The sequence below is a fragment of the Schistocerca cancellata genome, chromosome 2 (assembly GCF_023864275.1).
Source record: "Schistocerca cancellata isolate TAMUIC-IGC-003103 chromosome 2, iqSchCanc2.1, whole genome shotgun sequence".
Taxonomy (NCBI): domain Eukaryota; kingdom Metazoa; phylum Arthropoda; class Insecta; order Orthoptera; family Acrididae; genus Schistocerca; species Schistocerca cancellata.
This window is the reverse complement of record NC_064627.1, coordinates 1,010,606,275-1,010,630,952: the sequence shown is the minus strand read 5'-3', so window position 1 is coordinate 1,010,630,952 and position 24,678 is coordinate 1,010,606,275. Positions and strand designations below refer to the sequence as shown.

Sequence of the window (24,678 nt, the reverse complement as noted above, 5' to 3'; positions counted from 1 at the left end):
CTTTTAGTATCTCCAGGGTTCTTCCATGTATACAACTTTCTTTCATGATTCTTGAACCAAGTGTTAGCTATGATTAAGTTATGCTCTGTGCAAAATTCTTCTTCCTCTTTCATTTCTTAGCCCCAATCCATATTCACCTAATACGTTTCCTGCTCTTCCATTTCCTACTGTCGAATTCCAGTCACCCATGGCTATTAAATTTTCATTTCCCTTCACTACCTGAATAATTTCTTTTATCTCATCATACATTTCATCAACTTCTTCATCATCTGCAGAGCTAGTTGACATATAAACTTGTACTACTGTAGTAGGCGTGGGCTTCATGTCTATCTTGGCCACAATAATACGTTCACTATGCTGTTTGTAGTAGCTTACCCGCACTCCTATTTTTTTATTCATTATTAAACCTACTCCTGCATTACCCCTATTTGATTTTGTATTTATAACCCTGTATTCACCTGACCAAAAGTCTTGTTCCTTCTGCCACTGAGCTTCACTAATTCCCACTAAATCTAACTTTAACCTATCTGTTTCCCTTTTTAAATTTTCTAACCTACCTGCCCGATTACCGACTGGGTGGTAGTCATGACAATGTAACAGGCCGAACGGTGTTTACATAACAGCTGCTTTTGATAGCATATGTTTTGCCAGTTACAGGGCTGGTGCAGGTGGTGGTAGGAGGCTGCATAGGCCAAGTCTTAGTCACAGGAGCCGTAAGGGAGACTGGTGCAGAAGGACCTCAGGATCTGACAACAATGTTGCAGAGATTGAGAGGGTGATGAAAAGCCATTTTAGATGTGGTGGGAAAATTGTCAGACAGAATGAACCTCATTTCAAGGCAGATTTTAGAAAGTCATAGCCTTATCAAAGTAGCTGGTGAATACATTAAAGACCAGGGTAATACAGAGTCACAAGAAATGTACTACTGAACTGTTTGGAGGGATAAGTAGTACCAAGATTGGATGTGATGGCCTGCGAAATCAGCTTTTGATCCAGGCTAGTTGGATAATTACGCCCATTGAAGGCTGAGGTGAGAGAGGTTGTACTGTATATTGCTGTAAAGTCTGCATTTGAACAAATATGATTGCCTCAAATGCCACGATTGTATGTGAGGGAACATCTGACATGGGAAGGATGACAATTGTCAAAATGCAAGTACTGTTGTTTGTTACTATGGTTAACGTACACAGAAGTGTGTAGCTGACCCTAGGTGAGGTTGTCGACATCAAGAAAAATAGCTTGGTATTCAGAATAGGACTGCATGAAATTTAATTGGGAGAATGTATTTGGAGCTTATAAGCATTTTAAGAGAACAGCCTACTAAGGAGACTGCCTACACTATGCTTGTCCAGTCTCTTTTAGAATACTGCTGTGCGGTGTGGGATCTTTATCCGATAGGACTGACGGAGTGCATCGAAAAAGTTCAAAGAAAGGCAGCACATTTTGTACTATCGCAAAATATTAGAGTGTGTCACAGAAATCAAAAAAGATTTGGGCTGAATATCATTAAAAGAAAGGCGTTTTTCGTTGCGATGGAATCTTCTCACAAATTCCAATCACCAACTTTCTCCTCTGAATGCGAAAACATTTTGTTGACACCGACCTACATAGGGAGGAATGATCATCACAATAAAATAAGGGAAATCAGAGCTTGTACAGAAAGATATAGGTGTTCTTTCTTTCTGCGCACTATACGAGATTGGAACAATAAGAGAATTGTGAAGGTGGTTCGATGAACCCTCTACCAGGCACTTAAATGTGATTTGCAGAGTATCCATGTAGATGTAGACAACGTATGTTGTCAATGTATCTAAATCAAATCAGTGGCTGAAAGCTTATGGATTCCAGGAAAGAACGCTTCAAGCAACCCACGAAAAGCTTGCATGGGAAGGCACAATCCTGGTTCCCATGGCCGTGCCCCAGATCATCTTTCATGTCTGCCCTTCAAAGACAAAGTAGTAGTTGGTAAGTTGATTCAGGAGAGCAGGAAGGACATCTTGGGTTTGGAATCAGGTGGGCACTGACTGAGGAAATTTTCAGCAGCAGACAGACCACATACATAGGGGATGTTTGTATAGAGGGAGGCAGCATCAATTGTGACATACAAGTTGAGTGTGGTGGGAGTGGGACACACAAAGATTTCAGACAATCTCAAAAATGGTTTGTGCCTTTAATTTAGGAGGGCAGTCTTTGTACTAAAAGTTGCAGGTATTCAGCAATTAAAGCAGATAAATGTTTGGTGGGTCCTTTGAAGCTAGCAACTATGAAATTGGTGACTGGGTTTATGGATCTTAGAAAGAAGGTAGAAGATGTGAGTGGTGGTTTAAGTGGGGTAAGAAGTTCAATGGATTGTGGTGTTAGTCCTTGTGAAGGGCCTGACATTTAAAGGAGGGACTGCTGTACACAGAGGTGTCAGGCAGTTAGCGTAGACCCTTGCTTACATACTCTCATTTGTCAAGTACTACAATGGTAGATTCCTTGTCTGCTAATGATGGAGTCATCAGTTTCTTAGGAACAAAGAGCCTGGATTTCTGCAGGGAGTGAGCTCCCTTTTTCTGGAAGTAATCATACTCTACGGCAGCCTCTTTTACAGTTCAAATACAGCTATCTCTTGCACTTACCTGACTAATCTGGGACCTATATCCTTCATCTGCCAATTTCTACAACACCTGACTTCTCTCCTGCTACAAAATCCTGCAGTTGTCTGCCCCTGATGAGTATGAATGAAATGGGTTTAGGAACAGAAGGAAAGAGGAAATGGAAGTGTATCTGTGATTGGATCAATTTAGTATGCTCTCCTAAGTGGGAATAATCGAAAAAAAAACTGATAAGACATTGTTGAGTTCTATAATGTGGTGCGTTAATTAACACAATGGCAGTACCCACATGTTAATACTTTTCAGGCCTTTCTGTTTTAGTTTTATAACATTTAATCTTTGTCAATGTTAACAGCCTCTCTGAATTAAAAGCAGATGGGTGGAAACTGTATCAAGATGTAGATGTAGATGTAGATGTAGAAGATGATATGTGGCCATGGCAAATTTCAGATCTGGCTAAGCCCATAATCACCTCATTATTTCACCACACAGGTCACTGAAAACTGTAAGACATAGACAGTTTTTAATAAAGAAGATAGAAAGGCTAGAATTAAATGGTATGTGGCTGATAGTATTATATATAAACTTGGGAGTGCCATATAAACTGCCGTACACACAGCTGAGGTCAACAGGTTACCTATATGTAAATACAAACTTAGTCTGTGGCAACACTAGCAGTCTGTTAATGGCACCAAATGGTTACTGTAGTTCATTACATTATCAAAATATAGACCGGTAGTGGCATTGTAACATTAGGTAATGTCAGGATCATAAGTCAGCATAAAATCACAAATTTAACCTGTGGATAATTGTCCAATTGTGTATCAATTGCAACAAACACAACACCTTATAAAAATAGTTAAAATAAATCATTTTATCCAAAATGATACTGGCTTTGGAAACCTACAACCTTATCTACTTAAAATATGCATCATATAATGAAATCAGAAAGGTCCAAAGCGTGTTCCAGCCAATCTGAATCGGCAATTTGTATGTGTTACTTACTCGTGCTCCATTGCTGGCTGAGATGGTTGTGGCCACTGTTCATCCTCATAGTCAGTTGCACAGCCTTCATCATCTGTCATTGTTTGCTGTTCTCGGGGAGGACTCTGTCCTCCTTCAACTTTTACCTTCACGTACACATTTTCTAGTGTGGTGTTTGTGGATACGTTGGATGTGTCCAATTCACTTGTTTCTTCCTCTCCACCACTTCCACTATTATTTCCACCGCTTCCACCTAAAATTAAAAATGTGGACTGCACTAATCACATTTGATGCACGTAAGTCACATCTTGCAAGAACTGAAATCAATTCACTAGTTACAATAAATTTCGAATCTGCAAGATGAAGTACTGAATTTTACCCTGACTCAGCACACAATATTAACTTGTCTGGATGGTTCGGCATATTAGTCAGTAACAAAAGAATGAATGTACGTGATTAAATAACAGCTAAAATTACAAATAATATCTTGCGAACAGCATGCATACTCTGCTAACTTCTATACACAATGTCTACCCATTAACTTATGTTTCTATCCTCAATTTAAGTTCTACAGCACCAAACAAACTAAGGATAATAGTCAAAGATATGATGTTAACACAAAATGCAAAGAGTGGGTTAAATAACTCCACACCACATTTCACATGCCAACTAGTACAAGATACCTTACACCTGTCTAAGGTAAGTAACACGCTGAATGAATCCAAATGGATGTGATTTCCAGAAGACACAGCCTCATCCTGTTACCACATAACATTCCAACCAATTTTTTCATATATAATGTAAGAACTTGGGATCGTTAAACATAACCTAAAACTCTGCTAATTGCAACAGAACATAACTGCACAAAGGCTTAAGGAGAAAATCACAGGTGATTGAGATGTGGACAAGCATTGGAGCACTTGTAAGTACAATGACACCTGAAACACATTATATAAAAATTTATTAAGAAAGTTCTGGTAGAATGTAAATAATTTAGGGGTAAGGGAGACCACTCACTGAATAGCAGAAGCACTGAGTCATCAACAGGCATACATAAAAGAGAAAATAAAAACTTGCTAGCTTTTGGAATAAATCCTTGCTTGATCTACAGTACACCCACAAATAATCAAAGCCCTGGTGTAGGTTTATGTTTAGTGGTTCTAGCCCAGGGTGGCGTTGCTGTCAAAACACAGGTACCGTTGGTGGCTATTGGGTTTAATATGACAGCGGTGCAGATAAACCCATCAGAGAGGTGCAGATCAATGTCCAGGAAGGTGGCACGTCAGGTTAAGGAGGACCAGGTGAAGTGGAGGACCACCTGAAGCGGATGGGAGAGAAGGTGTTGAGACTTTGGAAGAATGAGTGTAGGTGTCTCCGTCTCAAGTCCAGACCATGTAGACATCAATCAACCTGAACCAGACATGGGGTTCAGGATTTTGGGACGCTGGAAGGTTTTCTCTACATGGCTCCATCCACATCTCTGTCCATACTAAACCCACTAACCATCAACAGTACCTGGGTTTAGACAGCTGTCTCATCCCACCCCACCACGAAATAGCTTCCATACAGTCTGCCCATGAGTGGATGGCTTATTCCCATTTTGTAGTCATGCAAATTCCCTTGCTCAGTATGCTGAAGGTGTCATGAGGGCCATCGGAGACAGACACTACCTCCCAAACCTAGCCCATTAACAGATCTGCTGTGTCCTCACATACCCCTAACATTCCCACCACCCTTAAGAATCAGTTAAAAAGGAGTACACCCCTCATCATCCAACACCACCATGGGCTGAAACAACTGAACTACAAGGATTTGGGCAAAAGTCATAGAAACTTTTTTTTTTCCTTGCAGATATGTGAGCAGTTCAAAAATTGCTATCTTTCTTGTGAAAGCTATGCAGGCATAGTGTCTATTCACAACAATTGGCTCTATGATTACTGATAGTAGCACAGCGTGCACTGCGAATTGTGAAAGGAGGACGTGTGCCTACCAGTGATAAGCAACACTCAGGACAACCTGGAGCGTGCGGACTGACAAGGCATGTGCTGCCATCAAGCAGTCCTGGAGGAAGACAGACAATGGAAACTACTGCAGTTAAAGAAGACAAGTGGCAGAGAGACCTGCACTATCTACAAGCTATTGCGGCAGAGCTGCAACTGCACAAGGTCACATTGCAGTGGATACTGCATGAACTGATGGAAGTCCAATTATGGATGCAATATGCAATATGATGTGACTACCTAGCATGCTGGCAATGGGACAGCAACAGCCTCTCGTCACTGAATAAACCACATGAATAAACATGCAATACCCATTCACGGATAGTAGGTGGCAGCACTAGTAGTAGAGGGTATATATAGTGTGTTGAGTGACACAGAAAACCACAGAGAGACACAAGAAACAGGGAAGATTAAAAACAAGAAAGGATATTACCATGGCTGGCTGACCATGAGAAGAAAAAAGGAGGCCAGCCACTTTGCAACACATTAAAACCTCCACCCTAAAAGCCCTAGGATGGAGGACACAGAGGGACAAAGGACATGCGCTAAAACTCGGATCAAATGATAAAATCCACCCTCATGAATAAAACATAAAACTAAAGCTGCTGTTTAGGCATTATCGCCCAACACCAATGGTAGGGTGCCGGGAAAGTTAAAAGTCCGCCACAGAGCGGCTAAAAGCGGGCAGTTCAGCAAGAGGTGGACAACAGTCATTTGGGAGCGACAACGACACTGAGGTGGGTACTTGAGACAGAGGAGATAACGATGTACGAGCCACATACGGCCAATGCAGAGCCGACAAAGGACAACTAATTCCCCAACAAGAAGCCCGCAGGGAAGACTTCCACACATTCATAGTCTCCTTAATGACACACAGTTTGTTGTGCATACTGTTATGCCACTCCGTCTCCCAAAGCCAAAAAACCTTGAAGCATAAGACAGAATGTACATCAGTTTTGGAGATGCCCATCTCACGGAGCGGTTTCCGCATAGCCTGTTTGGCCAGCCTGTCAGCAAGTTTGTTGCCTGGGATTCCGACGTGTCCTGGGGTCCACACAAAAACCACTGAACAACTAGACCGTACCAGGGCAGAGATGGACTCCTGGATGGTCGCTACCGAAGGATGGCAAGGGTAGCACTGGTCGATATCTTGTAAGCTGCTTAGGGAGTCAGAACAGAGAAGAAACAACTCACCAGAACAGGAATGGATGTGCTGAAGCGCACGAGATATGACCACAAGCTCTGCAGTGAATACACAGCAGCCAGCAGCAAGGAATGCTGTTCAATATGGCCTCTGTGTACATATGCGAAGACAATATTACCAACAGCCATCGAGCCGTCAGTGTAAACAACTTCAGAGCCCCACAACATGTCAAGAATCGAGAGGAAGTGACAGTGGAGAGCGGTGGGGTTAACGGAGTCCTTAGGGCCATGCAAAAGGTTCAAACGAAGCTTTGGCCAAGGTGTACACCATGGAGGTGTACGTGAATGGACCTCAAGTAGAGGTGGTAAAGGGAGAGAAAGGATCGCACACGAACCGCAACTGTGAGCCCTGACATGCGTGAGATGAACTGCAGCAGGCGGGAAAAGGAGACGGCAATTCGGATGCACAGGAGAACTACGAATGTGTGCAACATAACTGGTGAGCAGTCATGCACGTCAGATCTGCAATGGAGGAACTCTGCCCTCCAACAGGACACTGGTCACTGGACTCATTCTAAAAGCTCCTGCCAATAGGCGAACACCACCGTGGTGCACACTGGTCACTGGACTCATTCTAAAAGCTCCTGCCAATAGGCGAACACCACCGTGGTGCACTGGGTCGAGTAAACGCAACGCTAAGGGCGCCGTCGAACCATAAACCAGACTCCCATAGTCAAAGCGGGATTGAACAAGGGCTCTGTAGAGCTGCAGCAGCACAGAGCGATCTGCACCCCAGTTGGTGTTTCTCAGGCACCGGAGAACATTGAGATGCTACCAGCACTCTTGCATAAGCTGATGAAGGTGAGGTAGAAAAGTCAATCAGGTGTCGAAAACCTGTCCTAAGAATCAATACATCTCCACTACAGTGGGTGGATTGTCATTAAGACAGAAATGCATGACACACGACTTCGCAGCTGAAAATTGGAAGCCATGGGCAAGAGCCAATGACCACACCTTGTGAATGGCTCCCTGTAGGCACCACTCAGCACCACCAGTACTGGGGGAGCAATACGAAATGCAGAAGTCATCCACATACAGAGAAGGAGAGACCGACGGCCCTACAGCTGATGCTAGGTCGTTAATGGCCACTAAAAATAGAGATACACTCAATACGGAGCCCTGCGGAATGCCATTCTCCTGAATACGGGGGAAACTATGGGAGGCACCAACTTGGACACGGAAAGTACGGAGCGACAGGAAGTTTTGGATAAAAATCAGGAGTGTGCCCCAGAGACCCCACTCATACAATGTGGCAAGGATATGATGTCGCCAGGTCATGTCGTATGCTTTACGTTAAGTCAAAAAAGACAGCAACCAGGTGTTTGCGTATGGAAGAGGCTGTTCAGATGGCAGACTCGAGGGACACAAGATTATAAGTGGTAGAGCGACCCTGGCAGAAGCCGCCCCGACATGGAGTCAGTAAGCCACATGACTCCAGGACCCAACCCAACTGCCGACACAGCATACTTTCCAGCAGCTTACACAGAACATTGGTGAAGTCGATGGGCCGATAGCTATCCAAATCAAGTAGATTTTTTCCAGGTTTTAGCACCAGAACGATGGCGCTCTCCCACCATTGCGATGGAAAGACACCATTGCACCAGATCTGGTTGAAGATGACGAGGAGATATCGCTTGTAGTCAGATGAGAGATGTTTAATCACCGGACTGTGGATACGACGCAGTGCAGGTGCTGTGTCGAGGCAATGTGCAAGGGCACTCAGGAGCTCCCACTCTGTAAATGAGGTGTTATAGAATTCACTGTGGCATGTAGTGAGCAAGATGACTTTCCTTTCCATCCGCCATTTGAGAGTGCAAAAGGCTAGGGACGTAGTTCTCCAATGCAGAGGCTCGAGCATAGTGCTCAGCAATTGCGTTTGCATTGGTCGAGAGCATGTCATTGATGTTAACGCCAGTGAAACATGTTGGGATCTGGTATCCAAAAACACGTCTGATCTTCGTCCAGACTTGGGAAGGTGACGTATGGCACCCAATGGTCGACACATATCTCTTCCAACACTCCTGTTTCCGTCATTTTATAAGCTGGCAAATGTGGGCACGGAGCCGCTTAAAGCCTATTAGGTGCTCTAGGGAAGGGTGTAGCTTATTTCACTGTAGAGCTTGCTGAAGCTCTTTAATTGCCTCAGTGACTTCCAGCAACCACCAAGGGACTGTCTTTCACCAGTGGCGGCATCCTAGATAACAAGGGATTGCATTTTCCGCAACAGAATTGTCGTCGTAGTTACCTGCTCAATTACAATATCGTTGGCACAATGTGGGGAAGATTCAATGGTGACAGCAGAGGTGAAGGCTACCCAGTCTGCCTTGTTTAAAGCCCATCTGGGTAGGCGTCAGTGGGCATGATGCCGGGGAAGTGACAGGAAGATGGGAAAGTGGTCACTACCACACAGGTCATCATCATGCATTCTCCAGTGGATAGATGGGATAAGTCCTGGGCTGTAAACTGATAAATCAATGGCTGAGTAGCTATCGTGAGCCACACTGAAATATGTGGCGGCCCTAATATTTACGACGCAGAGGTCGAGTTGGGACAATAAATTTTCGACATCTCTGCCTCAACCAGTAATAACTGTGCCACCCCACAATGGGTTACAAGCGTTAAAATCTCCCGAAAGTAGGAAAGGTTTAGAGAGTTGATCAATCAGTGCAGCCAATATGTTCAGGGGTACCGCATCATCTTGAGGGAGATATATGTTGCAGAGTTATTCCCTGTGTCGTCCTTATCCTGACAGCCACAGCTTAAAGAAGAGTTTGAAGGGGCACAGGTTCACTACATACCAAGTTCAGGACATAAACACGAACTCCACCTGACACACTATTCTATATGCTACAGTTCTTGTAATATCCAATGTAGCCGTGAACGACATTGGTCCACACTACCGGGAACCAGGATTCCTGGAGGGAAATGCAGAAAGCAGGTGTAAAGCTTAACAGTTGCTGTAGCTCAGCCAGGTGGCGGATAAAACCGCCACAATTCCACTGGAGTATGACATCATTGTTAGATTGGGAAGGCATGGAACATTCAATGAGGCAATCTACGCCTCAGGGTTACCTGCTGCCACTGACTTATTTCCTGAACAGGTTACAACCATTGTGTCTGAGGGTCTGGCGAGATCTAGGTCCTCAGTGGGCGCCAGAATCTTCACTTCATCCTCAGACGCAGAGCTTGTAGGCAGCAGTGGTGTGGGTGCCATCACAATTCCCTTGGTCTTAAGGGTCTCCTTTCTGGATTTCTCTCACTGATCCTTGGGTTTCTCTGGCCGGGAGGGCTTCATTGATTCAGTCTCCAGCCACTTTTGGGCACTTCAACCACTGGCGGGTGACATCTTTCCCACTAGCATAAATCTGCGATGGGAGTGACCCAAGGGACTCTTTCCTCGCAAGAGGAGCAAAAGAAGACTTACGCTTCTCCAGCTGAGAAGTGGGGACTGGTGTCCCCGATGGTTAGGGGGACAGTGCTCCGGAGGTAGGTGGTGTGGGAGCAACAGGGAGTGAAGTGCCCCCCATCAAGGGGGCAGGTGTAGTCTTACAGCTCTGAGAACCGACTGGAACTCGTGGAACTGATGGGTCTACAACTGTTCTCATAGTGGGATAATAAGAGGAAGTCATAGTCACAGGATGTAGGCACTCAAATTTCCTCATGGCCTCAGTGTAGTCAGTTGGTCCAGGGTCTTGTATTCCATGATTTTCCTTTCTCACTGTAAAATCCTGCAGTCTGTTGAGCAAGGGGAATGATGCTCTCCGCAGTTGACACAGATGGGGGGTGGGGCACGTGGAGAATTTGGATCGGATGGACATCCACAATCTCAACATGGGATACTGGAGTACAGCGGGAGGACATATGGCCAAACTTCCAGCACTTAAAGCACCGCATTGGGGGAGGGATATATGGATTGACATCACAGCAGTAGACCACCACCTTGACCTTCTCGGGTAATGTGTTACCCTAGAAGGCCAAGATGAAGGCACCAGTAGCAACCTAATTATCCCTCGGAGCCCGTTGGACGCGCCGGACGAAATGAATTCTTCACTGCTCTAAGGTGGTGCACAGCTCATCGTCAGACTGCAAAAGAAGGTTCCTGTGGAATATAATACCCTGGACCATATTTAAGCTCTTATTAGGCGCGATGGTAAAGGAAACATCCCCACCACCACCAACTTGTCACAAGTGAGTAATGCCTGTGACTGGGCAGAGGATGCCGTTTTTATCAAGACTGACCCTGACCGCATTTTTGACAGGCCCTCCACCTCCCCAAACTTGTCCTCTAAACGCTCTACAAAAAAAACCTGAGGCTTCATCGAGACAATAGAGTGCCCATCAGCTCTCGTACATACGAGCTATTGGGGCGAATATGGTTCACTGCCAACCTTAGCCTGGCGTTCCTCCCATGGTGTGGCCAGGGAGGAGAACGATTTAGGATCATGCTTCCTTGCATTGTACTGAGACTTGGAATGCTTAGAGACTGCTGGAGTTTGATCACTAGCTAGTGATGATGTACACTTCATCACGCATCATCCGCCCTGATGCCACCTGGCAGGATGGCCATTGCCGGGAGTCCCAATGCCCCAGCGTGATGGGCATCTACTCCTTGGCATACATGGGAAGTTAAAGGCGCAGGCATCAGCAGAATGATCCATGTGTAGTCAGGGGGCTACAACCTACAGGGTACATGGCGGCCCCACCACAACGGACTGGCTACTGTGCTGGATATGAGATGCAAAGAATTCCATGGTCATCGTTGGCGAAGAAAACGACACTGCGTAGTGGGTGGAGGAAAACGCGCCCAGGAAGGTGTCCTCACTCAAGAGATGGAGGATGAGCAGGACAGCAATGCCACAATGAGAAAGCGGGCTAAGTATCTCAATGCACAATGAACATGATACACCATATAAGGTGCCCTTTCCCAATTGGCTCGATCTTCGGGAAAATTTTGAAAAAGGGAGGTCAAACCCTACAGGGGACCATCACAAAGACCGAAAGGTGTGAGACTCCTTTTAGTCGCCTCTTAAGACAGGCAGGAATACCTCGGGTCTATTCTAACCCCTGTGCCTGGGGGAGGGGCATAGATGACGGAGCTGAATGATGCCTGAGCAACTAACTGCACAGATGAAACAAGGGGCTACTAACTGTGCCTCCTCATTGACAGTTCAGCGATTGTTGCTGAGTAAGTGCCTCCACAGCAGGTGACTGTTTCATGCAGCCACACTGACTGCTGTTCATTTGCAACAAAGGCTGAAACCTTAACACCAATACAGCAAATGGACATAAACTGAGTGACAACATGTGGCCTTTTCAGATGAACTTAGTTTTATAGTCCATCACATAGATGGCTGTTGCTGTATACGCGAACAAGGAAAAAAAATTCCTGGATTTTTCCCGGATTTCCCGGTTAAAAATACACTTTCTCCCAGACGAACATACACTTTTTCCATGTTACATAACAGGATACGTTTCCTCGGAGCTGTAAAACTTATAAATCCTTTGAAGGGTTAAGGTTTCATGCGCCAGCCTGAAATTCCCGGCACATTAGTAAATGACTGCGAGCGGGGTTATTACGCTTCGTATTTTCATATTACAAAAATATAAATTCGAATTTCCTTCAAACTCGGCAAGTTAGTTTCCAAAGCAATGAAATCGAGTTTGCGATGCGCTTTTGTAAGTCAATCAGAACTCATGCCACATGGTCTCGCCAGCCAATGAAAGCAGGTATTCTGAGCATAGAACAAGCGATATAGTCAGTCAACAGCAACATCACTGTTAAATAGCGCGAACACATGAGTAGGAAAAGTTAATGGTTTAAATTAATATACAAGTGTGGCTGCAAGGAAAGGTACGCTTTCACATATAATACTGGTCTCGAAGATCAATTAGTCTTTCTTTTTACGTGTTACACTTTAACATACATCACACAAATCCGCCAGTAAAATTTTAAACGACAGTCAAACAGTCTATGATTTAAATATAATAGAGGGAAACATTCCACGTGGGAAAAATATATTTAAAAAGAAAGATGATGAGACTTACCAAACAAAAGCGCTGGCAGGTCGATAGACACACAAACAAACACAAACATACACACAAAATTCTAGCTTTCGCAACCAACGGTTGCCTTGTCAGGAAAGAGGGAAGGAGAGGGAAAGACAAAAGGATATGGGTTTTAAGGGAGAGGGTAAGGAAGTCTTTCCGCTCCCGGGATTGGAATGACTCCTTACCCTCTCCCTTAAAACCCATATCCTTTTGTCTTTCCCTCTCCTTCCCTCTTTCCTGACGAGGCAACCGTTGGTTGCGAAAGCTAGAATTTTGTGTGTATGTTTGTGTTTGTTTGTGTGTCTATCAACCTGCCAGCGCTTTTGTTTGGTAAGTCTCATCATCTTTCTTTTTAAATATAGTCTCTGATTTAAGAAATTCATCGCACATTCTCATACACAACATAAATCATCTTGCGTAAAAAGATATTTATATTGAGAGTGATGCTTTTCAAACCACCATTCGCAATATTTTCCCCAAGAGCTATTAGAAACAGGTTCGTTTCATCAGCTGCCATTGGCCTCCAGAAAACAGTTGTTACTGTGCGTGCACAGCCTGTATATTCGTACGTTTAAAGCATTAAGAGAACTTACATACCGTAATAAAAGAAACAGAACATCACATGATAATCCAAGAGCATCGGAATTTCGTACGCCATACTAAAATACCCAATTCCGCTTAAAGTGTACATTCGTATGTTCACATTCACAATGAAGTAGGCATCAACCTGATATTAAGCTTTTCATTGTGGTTTTCTGGATGTAAATTTTCTTGGAGTACCAATACTGCATTATCTTGTGTTTGGTTCTTTATTATCGTAGCGTCAAACTAAATAATAACTTGCACCGCGGCCGAACTTCCCTGAATAGGGGCCTCCCGGCCAATAATGCCATATGCGCATTTCATTTTATCGATAACTCCATTTGTGCCAGAAGATGAAAATGTACACTCGAAATCCAGCAAACAGTTGAAACTAGCCAACAGTATGGAATGAAACACTTCATTTCATATAAATTGACTGCCTCAGCGGACAAGATTAATAACAACCAAATTTCTTTAGCAAACCAACGAAAATAACTTCACCGTTCTGAAAGGCAATTAATGCTTGACTGTAAAAAACCTGGAAATAAAACAAAACAAAAAAACTGCAACGAATAACGTATTCTAGTCTTCCATAATCATATGAATCTATTTTATCTATGAAATCTATGAACTGATGGCTCCCGGCCACAGAAATCCATTTTGTTTTCATGACATGAGATCTGTAAACGAAGAGGAAACAGCAAAATAACTAAATGTAAACACTGTGTGCCAGAAAAAATTTTCCGGGTAGCATCTGGCTGCCTGCTACAGCCACACTTCCAAGTAGCCAGAAGCGAAAGAATGCTGTTCATACGCAACCAGCATCTTCTCTAACAAAGCTAACATAAACAATTGTGACGTCACGCTCATCGCAAGCAGTTTGCTGTTATGAAGTATTGCGGATGAAAAAATTTCCGGGTTTTTCCCGGGTCTCCCGGTCATGCCGGGGCGCATCCACCCTGGTATACTTCGTGAAACATCTGAAAGCAAGGGTCCAGAATAAAGGAGCTAATATTATGCTCAGGGGGAATGTTTTCGTGGCATTCCCTGGGTTATATCTTCATTCTGTAAGGCACAATGGATCAACACAAATATACATCTATTCCTAGGGACCATATTCAGGCTTTTGACAAGTGGTCCATCAATGTGAAAGGGCAGTGTAGAATGAAACTAGAGTACAAAGGAAGTAAAACAACATTTAAATTAGGAACAATCAGCTGTTGGGAGCACACAGACGTAAAAACAAAGAGCATTAACTATTTCTGTTGCATAGAAATTTAAGAATAAAATCCAAACCACTTGATCAAAACTATTATGAAAGAAACAGGAACAGCCTAGTCTGACACGGACACATACATGAACATTAAGTGCAATCACAAGCTGGTAGTTTTTAGGGATAGAACTACTACATCAAACTGACAAATCTCTTTCTCAGCAGTTCCCACACGTTTTTTTATGTACTTTGTAGCGCTCTTAGCTTTTTTCTACTCACTTTCTTCTTCCTCTCATTATCTTTTGAGGACTTCTCAAGCTGTGCTCTTTCTTGCTACTATTTCACCATGCCTACGATGTGTATTTCGGAAGCTGTATATTAACTGCTTTGTGATAGTTACAGATGTCTGATCAACATCCCCAGTGACCTTGACCATATAGCCAGCAGCACGAATGGCTAACAGAAATGCTCAAGTCAAATTTTTGATCAGAATGGAGTTGTCAGAAAAACTTCTTTCAAAATTCATAAGGCTGTGGCAGAGACCTTGATAAATCTCTTCTCATTTTCATGTCCATTCTCGACCCCAATGACAGTCATCTAGAGCTGATTGATGCAAACATCATCTCCATCAAATTCTTTGAGGATTTCCTTTTTGTCATGATCTCTACTAGACTCTGGAATTCAAGGGCAGTGGTGTCAGCCTCATGACCTCCAAAAATAATTTAAGGTCATGGGATGTGTCAGTGCTGTGCTTGTCTCTTCTCATGATTGCCACTTCTGATACTGAACATGGAACGCCCTTTGTAAAGAAATAAGCCATGGGCAATTTATATTCTTCATGAAAGTAAGGCACTCACTACAGAAATGCAACGCATTTTTCTCGGATACATCACACTAATGACACACAGCTTGTTCGGTTCTTACTTGATGTCTACTTTCTGAGGTTGCAACTAATTTTGTTATCATTCAGATCTGTTTTTGAAGCTTGTTGGTTTCTACAAACCTCTGGTTGGACAAATTCTCTCATTAATGCTCTGACTATAAACTGGAGGGAATTACAGAGGAAAGGAGTTAAAGAAGCATCTGACTGAAATTTAGTCAGAAACGACTCAACTTCAGCAATCACAGGCTCAAAAAAGGCGAGATGAACTACCAGCATCTCATCCCTTAATGACTTAACATGCTACCTGGTAGCTATGACTCTTAAAAATTCCAGTAGTGACCTTAGGTTTTTGGTCCAACTACTTCAGTTCCTTCTTTACTCTTTACGTCCTTTACACATTTTTAAACAGCCGTTAATATTTGCTGAGACCAGACTAACACCACTTTTATTTTCCACTCACCAAACAGCACAGAACTTCTGTGGGAAAACAGAAGTGCTTGTAATATTGTTGAAATCAGCTTGGTGGGAGGGAATGGATTTAAATAGATTAGATAAAGCAATGTACGTATAACCTGACATCACTGAGCACTTTATGTAAGCTCTCTCTTCAAAATGACATATGTATAATATCTGTACAATGTTTGGTTCGTGTGCAATAAATAATTGAAAGTGTTCCCGGACTTTATGTACATCCTGTATATGTGTATATGGATTTGAACAGGCCACAACTTCCCTAAAAGCATACGTCTTTGCGATAAAATGATGTTAGCAATAAAAGACAGTACATTTGCACCTATGTAAATGTAGGCCGTATCAAATACATCACAGATCCTTGCTGGTCACAATGTGAAAGGAATACATAAAATCACAACACAACACCAAACCAGTGTAGCATGGCCAGGCTACAGTGACATGTGGGCAACCCATTCCATATCAATAACAAACCTTTGCACAGCCTGTCAGGCCAGGCTGGCTGGCTGGCCACTGTGTTACATTGACTGAGGGGAAGGATCACAGGACTTACATCTACATCTACGTGATTACTCTGCTGTTCACAATAAAGTGCCAGACAGAGCGTTTAATGAACCACCTTCAACTGTCTCCCTACCGTTCCACTCTCGAACAGCAAGTGGGAAAAACGAGCAGTTAAATTTTTCTGTGCGGGCCCTAATTTCTCTTATTGTTTCATGATGATCATTTCTTCCTATGTAAGTGGGTGACAACAGAATATTTTCGCAACTGGAGGGGAAAACTGGTGATTGAAATTTCGAAAGAAGATCCCATCACAACAAAAAATACCTTTGTTTTAATGATGCCATTCAAATTCAAGTATCATGTCTGTGGCTCTATCTCCCCTATTTCATAATAATACTGAACAAGCTGCCATTCTTTGAACTTTTTGATGTCATTCATCAGTCCCACCTGATGAGGATCCCAAACGGTACAGCAATACTCCAGGATAGGGCAGACAACTGTGGTGTAAGCAGTGACTTAAGTAGACCTTTTGCAACTTCTAAGTGTTCTGCCAATGAATCACAGTCTTTGGTTTGCTCTACACACAACATTATATATGTGATCGATCCACTTTAGGTTTTTTTTTAATTGTAATCCCTAAGTATTTAGTTGAACTTACAGCCTTCAGATTTGTGTGATTTATCGTGTAATCAAAATTTAGCGGATTTCTTTTAGCACGCATGTGAATAACTTCACACTTTTCTTTATTCAGGGTCAATTGCCACACTTTTCTTTATTCAGGGTCAATTGCCACTTTTCGCACCATACAGATATCTTAGCTAAAACATTTTGCAATTCGTTTTGGTCATCTGATGACTTTATAAGACAGTAAATGATAGCATCATCTGCAAACAATCTAAGAGGGCTTCTCAGATCGTCCCCTATGACATTAATATAGATATGGAACAAAAGAGGACCTATAACACTTTCTTGGGAAACACCGGTTATTATTTCTGTTTTACTCAGTAACTTTCCACCTATTACTATGAACTGTGACCTTCATGAACCAAGTCGCACAACTGAGGCGATATTCCATAGGCACACAGTTTGGTTAGAAGACGCTTGTGAGGAACAGTGTCAAAAGCCTTCTGGAAATCTAAAAATATGGAATCAATTTGACATCCCCTGCTGATAGCACTCATTACTTCACGAATACAAAAAGCTAGTTGTGTTTCACAATACCTGCTGCAAATCGGCATTAGTGATATGGCCTATAATTCAGCAGATTACTTGAATTTCAGTTTTTGGATATTGATGTGACTTGACCAATTTTCCAGTCTTTAGGTACAGATCTTCATTTAAGCGAGCAGTAGTATATAATTGCTAAATATGGAGCTACTGTATCAGCATACTCTGAAAGGAACCTGACTGGTATATAATCTGGACTGGAGGTCTCACCTTTATTAAGTGATTTAAGCTGCTTTGCTGCACCAAGGATATCTATTTCTATGTTTCTCATATTGGCAATTGTTTTTGATTGGAATTCAGGTATTTTTACTTCGTCTTCTTTGGTGAAGGAGTTTTTGGAAAACCGTGTTTAATAACTCTGCTTTAGTAAGACTGTCATCAGTGACTTCACCATTGTCATCGCGCAGTGGAGGTACTGATTTCGTCTTTCCAATGGTGTGCTTTATTTATGACATGAATCTCTTTGGGTTTTCTGCCAGATTCTGAGACAGAGTTTTGTTCTCGAAATTATTAAATGCATCTCACTTTGACGCACATGCTATGTTTTATCTCACTTTGACGCACATGCTATGTTTTGAACTTCTGCAAAACTTTGCCAATCTTGGGGATTTTGCACTGTTTTAAATTTGGAGTCTTTTTTCGTTGCTTCTGCAACAGCAATCTAATCTATTTTGTGTACCATGGGGGATACCAAAACCCATGTGCTGCTGCTCACACTCTAGCTCACAGTCAATCTGTACCAGAGGCCCTACCTTTGTCAGATGATTTAAGCTGATTTGCTACACCGAAGATATCTGCTTCTAAGTTACTCAAGTTGGCAGTTGGAATATTTACTTCCTCTCCTTGGGTGAAGGAGTTTTAGAAAACTTTATTTAGTAATGTTGCTTTGGTGGTAATGTCATCAGTTACATCACCATTGTTAACATGCAGTGAAAGTACTGACTGCATCTTGCTACTGGTTTACTTTACACATGACTTGAATCTCTCTGCATTTTCTGCCAGTTTTCGAGACAGGGTTTCAATGTGGAAACTATTAAAAGCAACTTGCACTGAAGTTTGCACTAAATTTTGTGGTTCTGTAATACTTTCCCAATGTTGAAGACTTTGTGACCCTTTTAACTTGGCACACTTTTTTCATTGTTTCTGCCAACGTTCTGACCTGTTTTGTGTACCATGGGGGACCGGTACATATATGTTGTTGTTGTTGTTGTGGTCTTCAAGTCCTGAGACTGGTTTGATGCAGCTCTCCATGCTACTCTATCCTGTGCAAGCTTCTTCATCTCCCAGTACCTACTGCAACCTACATCCTTCTGAATCTGCTTAGTGTATTCATCTCTGGGTCTCCCCCTACGATTTTTACCCTCCACGCTGCCCTCCAATACTAAATTGGTGATCCCTTGATGCCGATCCCTTCTTCTGGTCAAGTTGTGCCACAAACTTCTCTTCTCCCCAATCCTATTCAATACTTCCTCATTAGTTATGTGATCTACCCATCTAATCTTCAGCATTCTTCTGTAGCACCACATTTCGAAAGCTTCTATTCTCTTCTTGTCCAAACTATTTACCGTCCATATTTCACTTCCATACATGGCTACACTCCATACAAATACTTTCAGAAATGACTTCCTGACACTTAAATCTATACTCGATGTTAACAAATTTCTCTTCTCCAGAAACGCTTTCCTTGCCATTGCCAGTCTACATTTTATATCCTCTCTACTTCGACCATCATCAGTTATTTTGCTCCCCAAATAGCAAAACTCCTTTACTACTTTAAGTATCTCATTTCCTAATCTAACTCCCCCAGTATCACACGATTTAATTCGACTACATTCCATTATCCTAGTTTTGCTTTTGTTGATGTTCATCTTATACGCTCCTTTCAAGAATCTGTCCATTCCGTTCAACTGCTCTTCCAAGTCCTTTGCTGTCTCTGACAGAATTACAATGTCATCGGCGAACCTCAAAGTTTTTATTTCTTCTCCATGGATTTTAATACCTACCCCGAATTTTTCTTTTGTTTCCTTTACTGCTTGCTCAATATACAGATTGAATAACATCGGGGAGAGGCTACAACCCTGTCTTACTCCCTTCCCAACCACTGCTTCCCTTTCATGTCCCTCGACTCTTATAACTGCCATCTGGTTTGTGTACAAATTGTAAATAGCCTTTCGCTACCTGTATTTTACCCCTGCCACCTTTAGAATTTGAAAGAGAGTAATCCAGTCAACATTGTCAAAAGCTTTCTCTAAGTCTACAAATGCTAGAAACGTAGGTTTGCCTTTCCTTAATCTTTCTTCTAAGATAAGTCGTAAGGTCAGTATTGCCTCACGTGTTCCAGTATTTCTACGGAATCCAAACTGATCTTCGCCAAGGTCGGCTTCTACTAGTTTTTCCATTCGTCTGTAAAGAATTCGTGTTAGTATTTTGCAGCTGTGGCTTATTAAACTGACTGTTCGGTAATTTTCACATCTGTCAACACCTGCTTTCTTTGGGATTGGAATTATTATATTCTTCTTGAAGTCTGAGGGTATTTCGCCTTTTTCATACATATTGCTCACCAGATGGTAGAGTTTTGTCAGGACTGGCTCTCCCAAGGCTGTCAGTAGTTCCAATGGAATGTTGTCTACTCCGGGGGCCTTGTTTCGACTCGGGGCTTTCAGTGCTCTGTCAAACTCTTCACGCAGTATCGTATCTCCCATTTCATCTTCATCTACATCCTCTTCCATTTCCATAATATTGTCCTCAAGTGCATCGCCCTTGTATAGACCCTCTATATACTCCCCTTCCACCTTTCAGCTTTCCCTTCTTTGCTTAGAACTGGGTTTCCATCTGAGCTCTTGATGTTCATACAAGTGGTTCTCTTATCTCCAAAAGTCTCTTTAATTTTCCTGTAGGCAGTATCTATCTTACCCTTAGTGAGATACGCCTCTACATCCTTACATTTGTCCTCTAGCCATCCCTGCTTAGCCATTTTGCACTTCCTGTCGATCTCATTTTTGAGACGTTTGTATTCCTTTTTGCCTGCTTCATTTACTGCATTTTTATATTTTCTTCTTTCATCAATTAAATTCAATATTTCTTCTGTTACCCAAGGATTTCTACTAGCCCTCGTCTCTTTACCTACTTGATCCTCTGCTGCCTTCACTACTTCATCCCTCAAAGCTACCCATTCTTCTTCTAATGTATTTCTTTCCCCCATTCCTGTCAATTGTTCCCTTATTCTCTTCCTGAAACTCTGTACAACCTCTGGTTCTTTCAGTTTATCCAGGTCCCATCTCCTTAAGTTCCCACCTTTTTGCAGTTTCTTCAGTTTTAATCTACAGGTCATAACCAATAGATTGTGGTCAGAGTCCACATCTGCCCCTGGAAATGTCTTACAATTTAAAACCTGGTTCCTAAATCTCTGTCTTACCTTTATATAATCTATCTGATACCTTTTAGTGTCCCCAGGGTTCTTCCATGTATACAACCTTCTATCATGATTCTTAAACCAAGTGTTAGCTATGATTAAGTTGTGCTCTGTGCAAAATTCTACCAGGCGGCTTCCTCTTTCATTTCTTAGCCCCAATCCATATTCACCTACTATGTTTCCTTCTCTCCCTTTTCCTACACTCTGATTCCAGTCACCAATGACTATCAAATTTTCGTCTCCCTTCACTGTCTGAATAATTTCTTTTATTTCATCATACATTTCTTCAATTTCTTTGTCATCTGCAGAGTTAGTTGGCATATAAACTTGTACTACTGTAGTAGGTGTGGGCTTCGTATCTATCTTGGCCACAATAATGCGTTCACTATGCTGTTTGTAGTAGCTTACCCGCATTCCTATTTTCCTATTCATTACATTCATTACATTCCTATTCATTCAGTACATCTACTATTAACTTATTCTGTATGTATCTCTCAGTTGCCATTGATACTATTTCTTTGAATTCAAACATCTGGTTTACACTTAAATAGTAAAATTTGGTACGCTTTTTTCATTGCTTCCACAACAGTGTTACCACCCATTTTGTGTACCATGGGAGGATCACTACCATCTCTTATTAATTTATTTGGGATATATCTCTCAACTGCAATCAATACTATTTCTTTTAATTCATATCACATCTGATCTATACAGCTTGGAAGACTTGGAGCCTGTCTTTTAGAAAGGCATCAAGCAAATTTTCATCTGCTTTTTTAAACAGATGTACTTATCTTTGATGGTTACGAATCCCTGTACCTGTCTTGATGCTTCCTCTTTGCTCAGGATTAATTGTTGCTGAGAGGTCAAGTATGTTTACGCACAGCATACCATTTACGAGTGGACTCCTGAACTAAATGTTCAAAATAATTTTCTGAGAAAGCTTTCAGTACAATTTTGGACGACATTTTATGCCTACCGCTGGCTTTAAACATGTATTTTTGGTAACATGTTGATGGTACATCGAAGTCATCACCAACTATAATTGCATGAGCGGAGTACGTATTTGAAGAAGTAAGACTCAAGCTTTCTTTGAACTGTTCAGAAATTGTATCATCTGAGTCAGTGGGTCAGTAAAAGGAATCAATTGTTAATTTATTCTGGCTGTCAAATATAGCCTCCGTTCATACTAACTCACAGGAACTATCTACTTCAATTTCACTAAAACATAAACTACTTTTGACAGCAATAAACACTGTAACACCAACTGTAGTTAATCTATCCTCTTTGAACACGGTTAGGTACTTTGTAAAAATTTCAGCTAATCTTATTCCCAGTTTTAGCCAGCTTTCCACACCTGTAACAATTTGAGCTTCCATGCTTTCTGTTAGTGCTTGGAGCTCTACTTCTTTCCCAACACAGTGTCAGCAATTTAAAACTACAACATCAATTGCTGGATGTACCTTCCTGTGTTTGCCCTGCTTCCTCCTAGACTAATGCCCTTTCTGTAGTTTCCCCAAGACACTCTAACTTAAAAGACCTCCCAGCCCCCTCCAAACAACTCCTGCTGCCCATGTAGCTGTTCCTGACCTATTCAGCAGAACCCAGAATCCCACTATCTGATGACACAAGTCAGGGAATCTGCAGTCTACATGGTCATAGAACCCTCTGAGCTTGGGATTCACACCCTTAACTCAGCTCTGCACTTAAGGACCACATGGTTCTGTCGACAATGTTACAGATAGTGAACTCCACCTTCGTCTCGCAAACAAGAGTGGCAGTCCCCCAGAAGGACCTCCCACTCAACAACGGGTGAGGGGTCAACCTTAGTGCAGGTAATACTCGGGGTACATTGAAGTCACCACCAACTGTAATTGTATGAGCGGGGTACCCAATTTGAAGTAAGACGCAAGTTTTCTTTGAACTGTTCAGTAACTGTATCATCTGAGTCAGTAGGTCGGTAAAAGGAATCAATTATTAATTTATTCAGGCTGTCAAGTATAGTCTCTGACTGGGTACATGCTGGACATACCTCCAGATCAGCAGCTTCAAGCTAGACCAACACCAACTGGAGCTCTGAGCAGGGAGTATACAGGGACAAGAAAACAAATTCCTTGATTTTCTCTGGATTTCCCAGCCAAAACCACCACGTTTCCCCACATGAAAATACACTTCTTCCAAGATGTAAAATACACTTTTTTCTTGTTAAGTGATTGGATATGTTCCGTTGGGACTGTAAAAATATCAATATCAGCATGGAACTTCAGAGAACGAAAAACCTCTAAAAAAAAAAGCTTTGGGAAGGTCTCTGATGTGCAGCAACATTTACGGTGCATATTTTCATATTAAGATACGCTGCATATTTTTGTATTCATATTACGGAAGTATAGACATAGTCTACCAAAACACTCGCGACACTCACTGCTGTAAAAGTTGTTACAGTTTGACAGCTGGAGTGACACTAGCGCTCCAAGCAGCAAATAGGAGAACGTCAGATGCGTCATAAGCACAATGTTTCTTCTGCATCCCTTTCCTTTGTGATTTACAAAATATTTTAATTATTTTCCAAGAGTTTGAATAATTACAAAAGACATAGGTATTTCTAAAAATGATTCTAAAATAAGCACAAGGAGGGATAAAAATTATGAATCCAGTGGCAAGCTACAACACATTCATGAAGAAACACTTGTGACATTGGACAGAACTGCAGCTTGCCACGCTGACATCAAATGAATATAAAGACACAGAGTGTGGATCGACGCCCTATATGTCATTCCGTAGGCCTCCTGAGTTTTAGTCACTGTCGCCTGTTGCAACATTATACTATTCTAAGTGGGGTAAGCAACTGCCAAATAGTGGGAGAAATATGCTGTGCACATAAACCCCAAGTCCTCAAAGCCAAGAACACTGTCAGAACTGCTGTCATATACTGAAGAGCCAAAGAAACCAGTACACCTGCCTAATATCATGTAGGGCCCCCACGAGCGCACAGAAGTGCCACACCACAATGTAGCATGTACTTGATTAATGTCTGAAGTAGTGCTGGACACCATGACTCCTGCAGGGGTGTCCATAAATCCATAGAAATATGAGGGGGTGGGGATCTCTTCTGAACAGCATGTAACAACACATCCCAGATATGCTCAATAATGTTCATGTCTGGGAAGTTTGGTGGTCAGCGGACGTGTTTAAACTTAGAAGAGTGATCCTGGAGCCACTCCGTAACAATTCTGAACGTACGGGGTGTTGCACTGTCCTGCTGGAATTGCCCAAGTACATCAGAATGCACAATAGAAATGAATGGATGCAGACAGACAGGATATACTTATGTACATGTCACCTGTCAAGAGTCGTATCTAGAAGTATCAGGGGTCCCCGATAACTCCAGCTGCACACGCCCCACACCATTACAGAGCCTCCACCAACTTGAACAGTCCCCTGCTGACATGCAGTGTCCATGGACTCATGAGGTTGCATCCACACTCATACACATCTATCTGCTTGATAAAATTTGAAACAAGACGTGACCAACCAGGCAACATGTTTCCAGTCATCAG

General features: G+C 42.3%; 1 protein-coding gene across 1 annotated transcript in view; it reads right to left on the bottom strand.

Annotated features, from left to right (window-relative positions):
• LOC126149252 (uncharacterized) overlaps window positions 1–24,678 on the bottom strand; it is a 66,944-nt gene that overhangs the window by 21,464 nt on the left and 20,802 nt on the right. Inside the window, exon 4 of the mRNA XM_049915804.1 lies at window positions 3,603–3,834. Coding sequence (XP_049771761.1) covers window positions 3,603–3,834 — 232 coding nt within the window. The remainder of the gene's footprint in view (window positions 1–3,602; window positions 3,835–24,678) is intronic.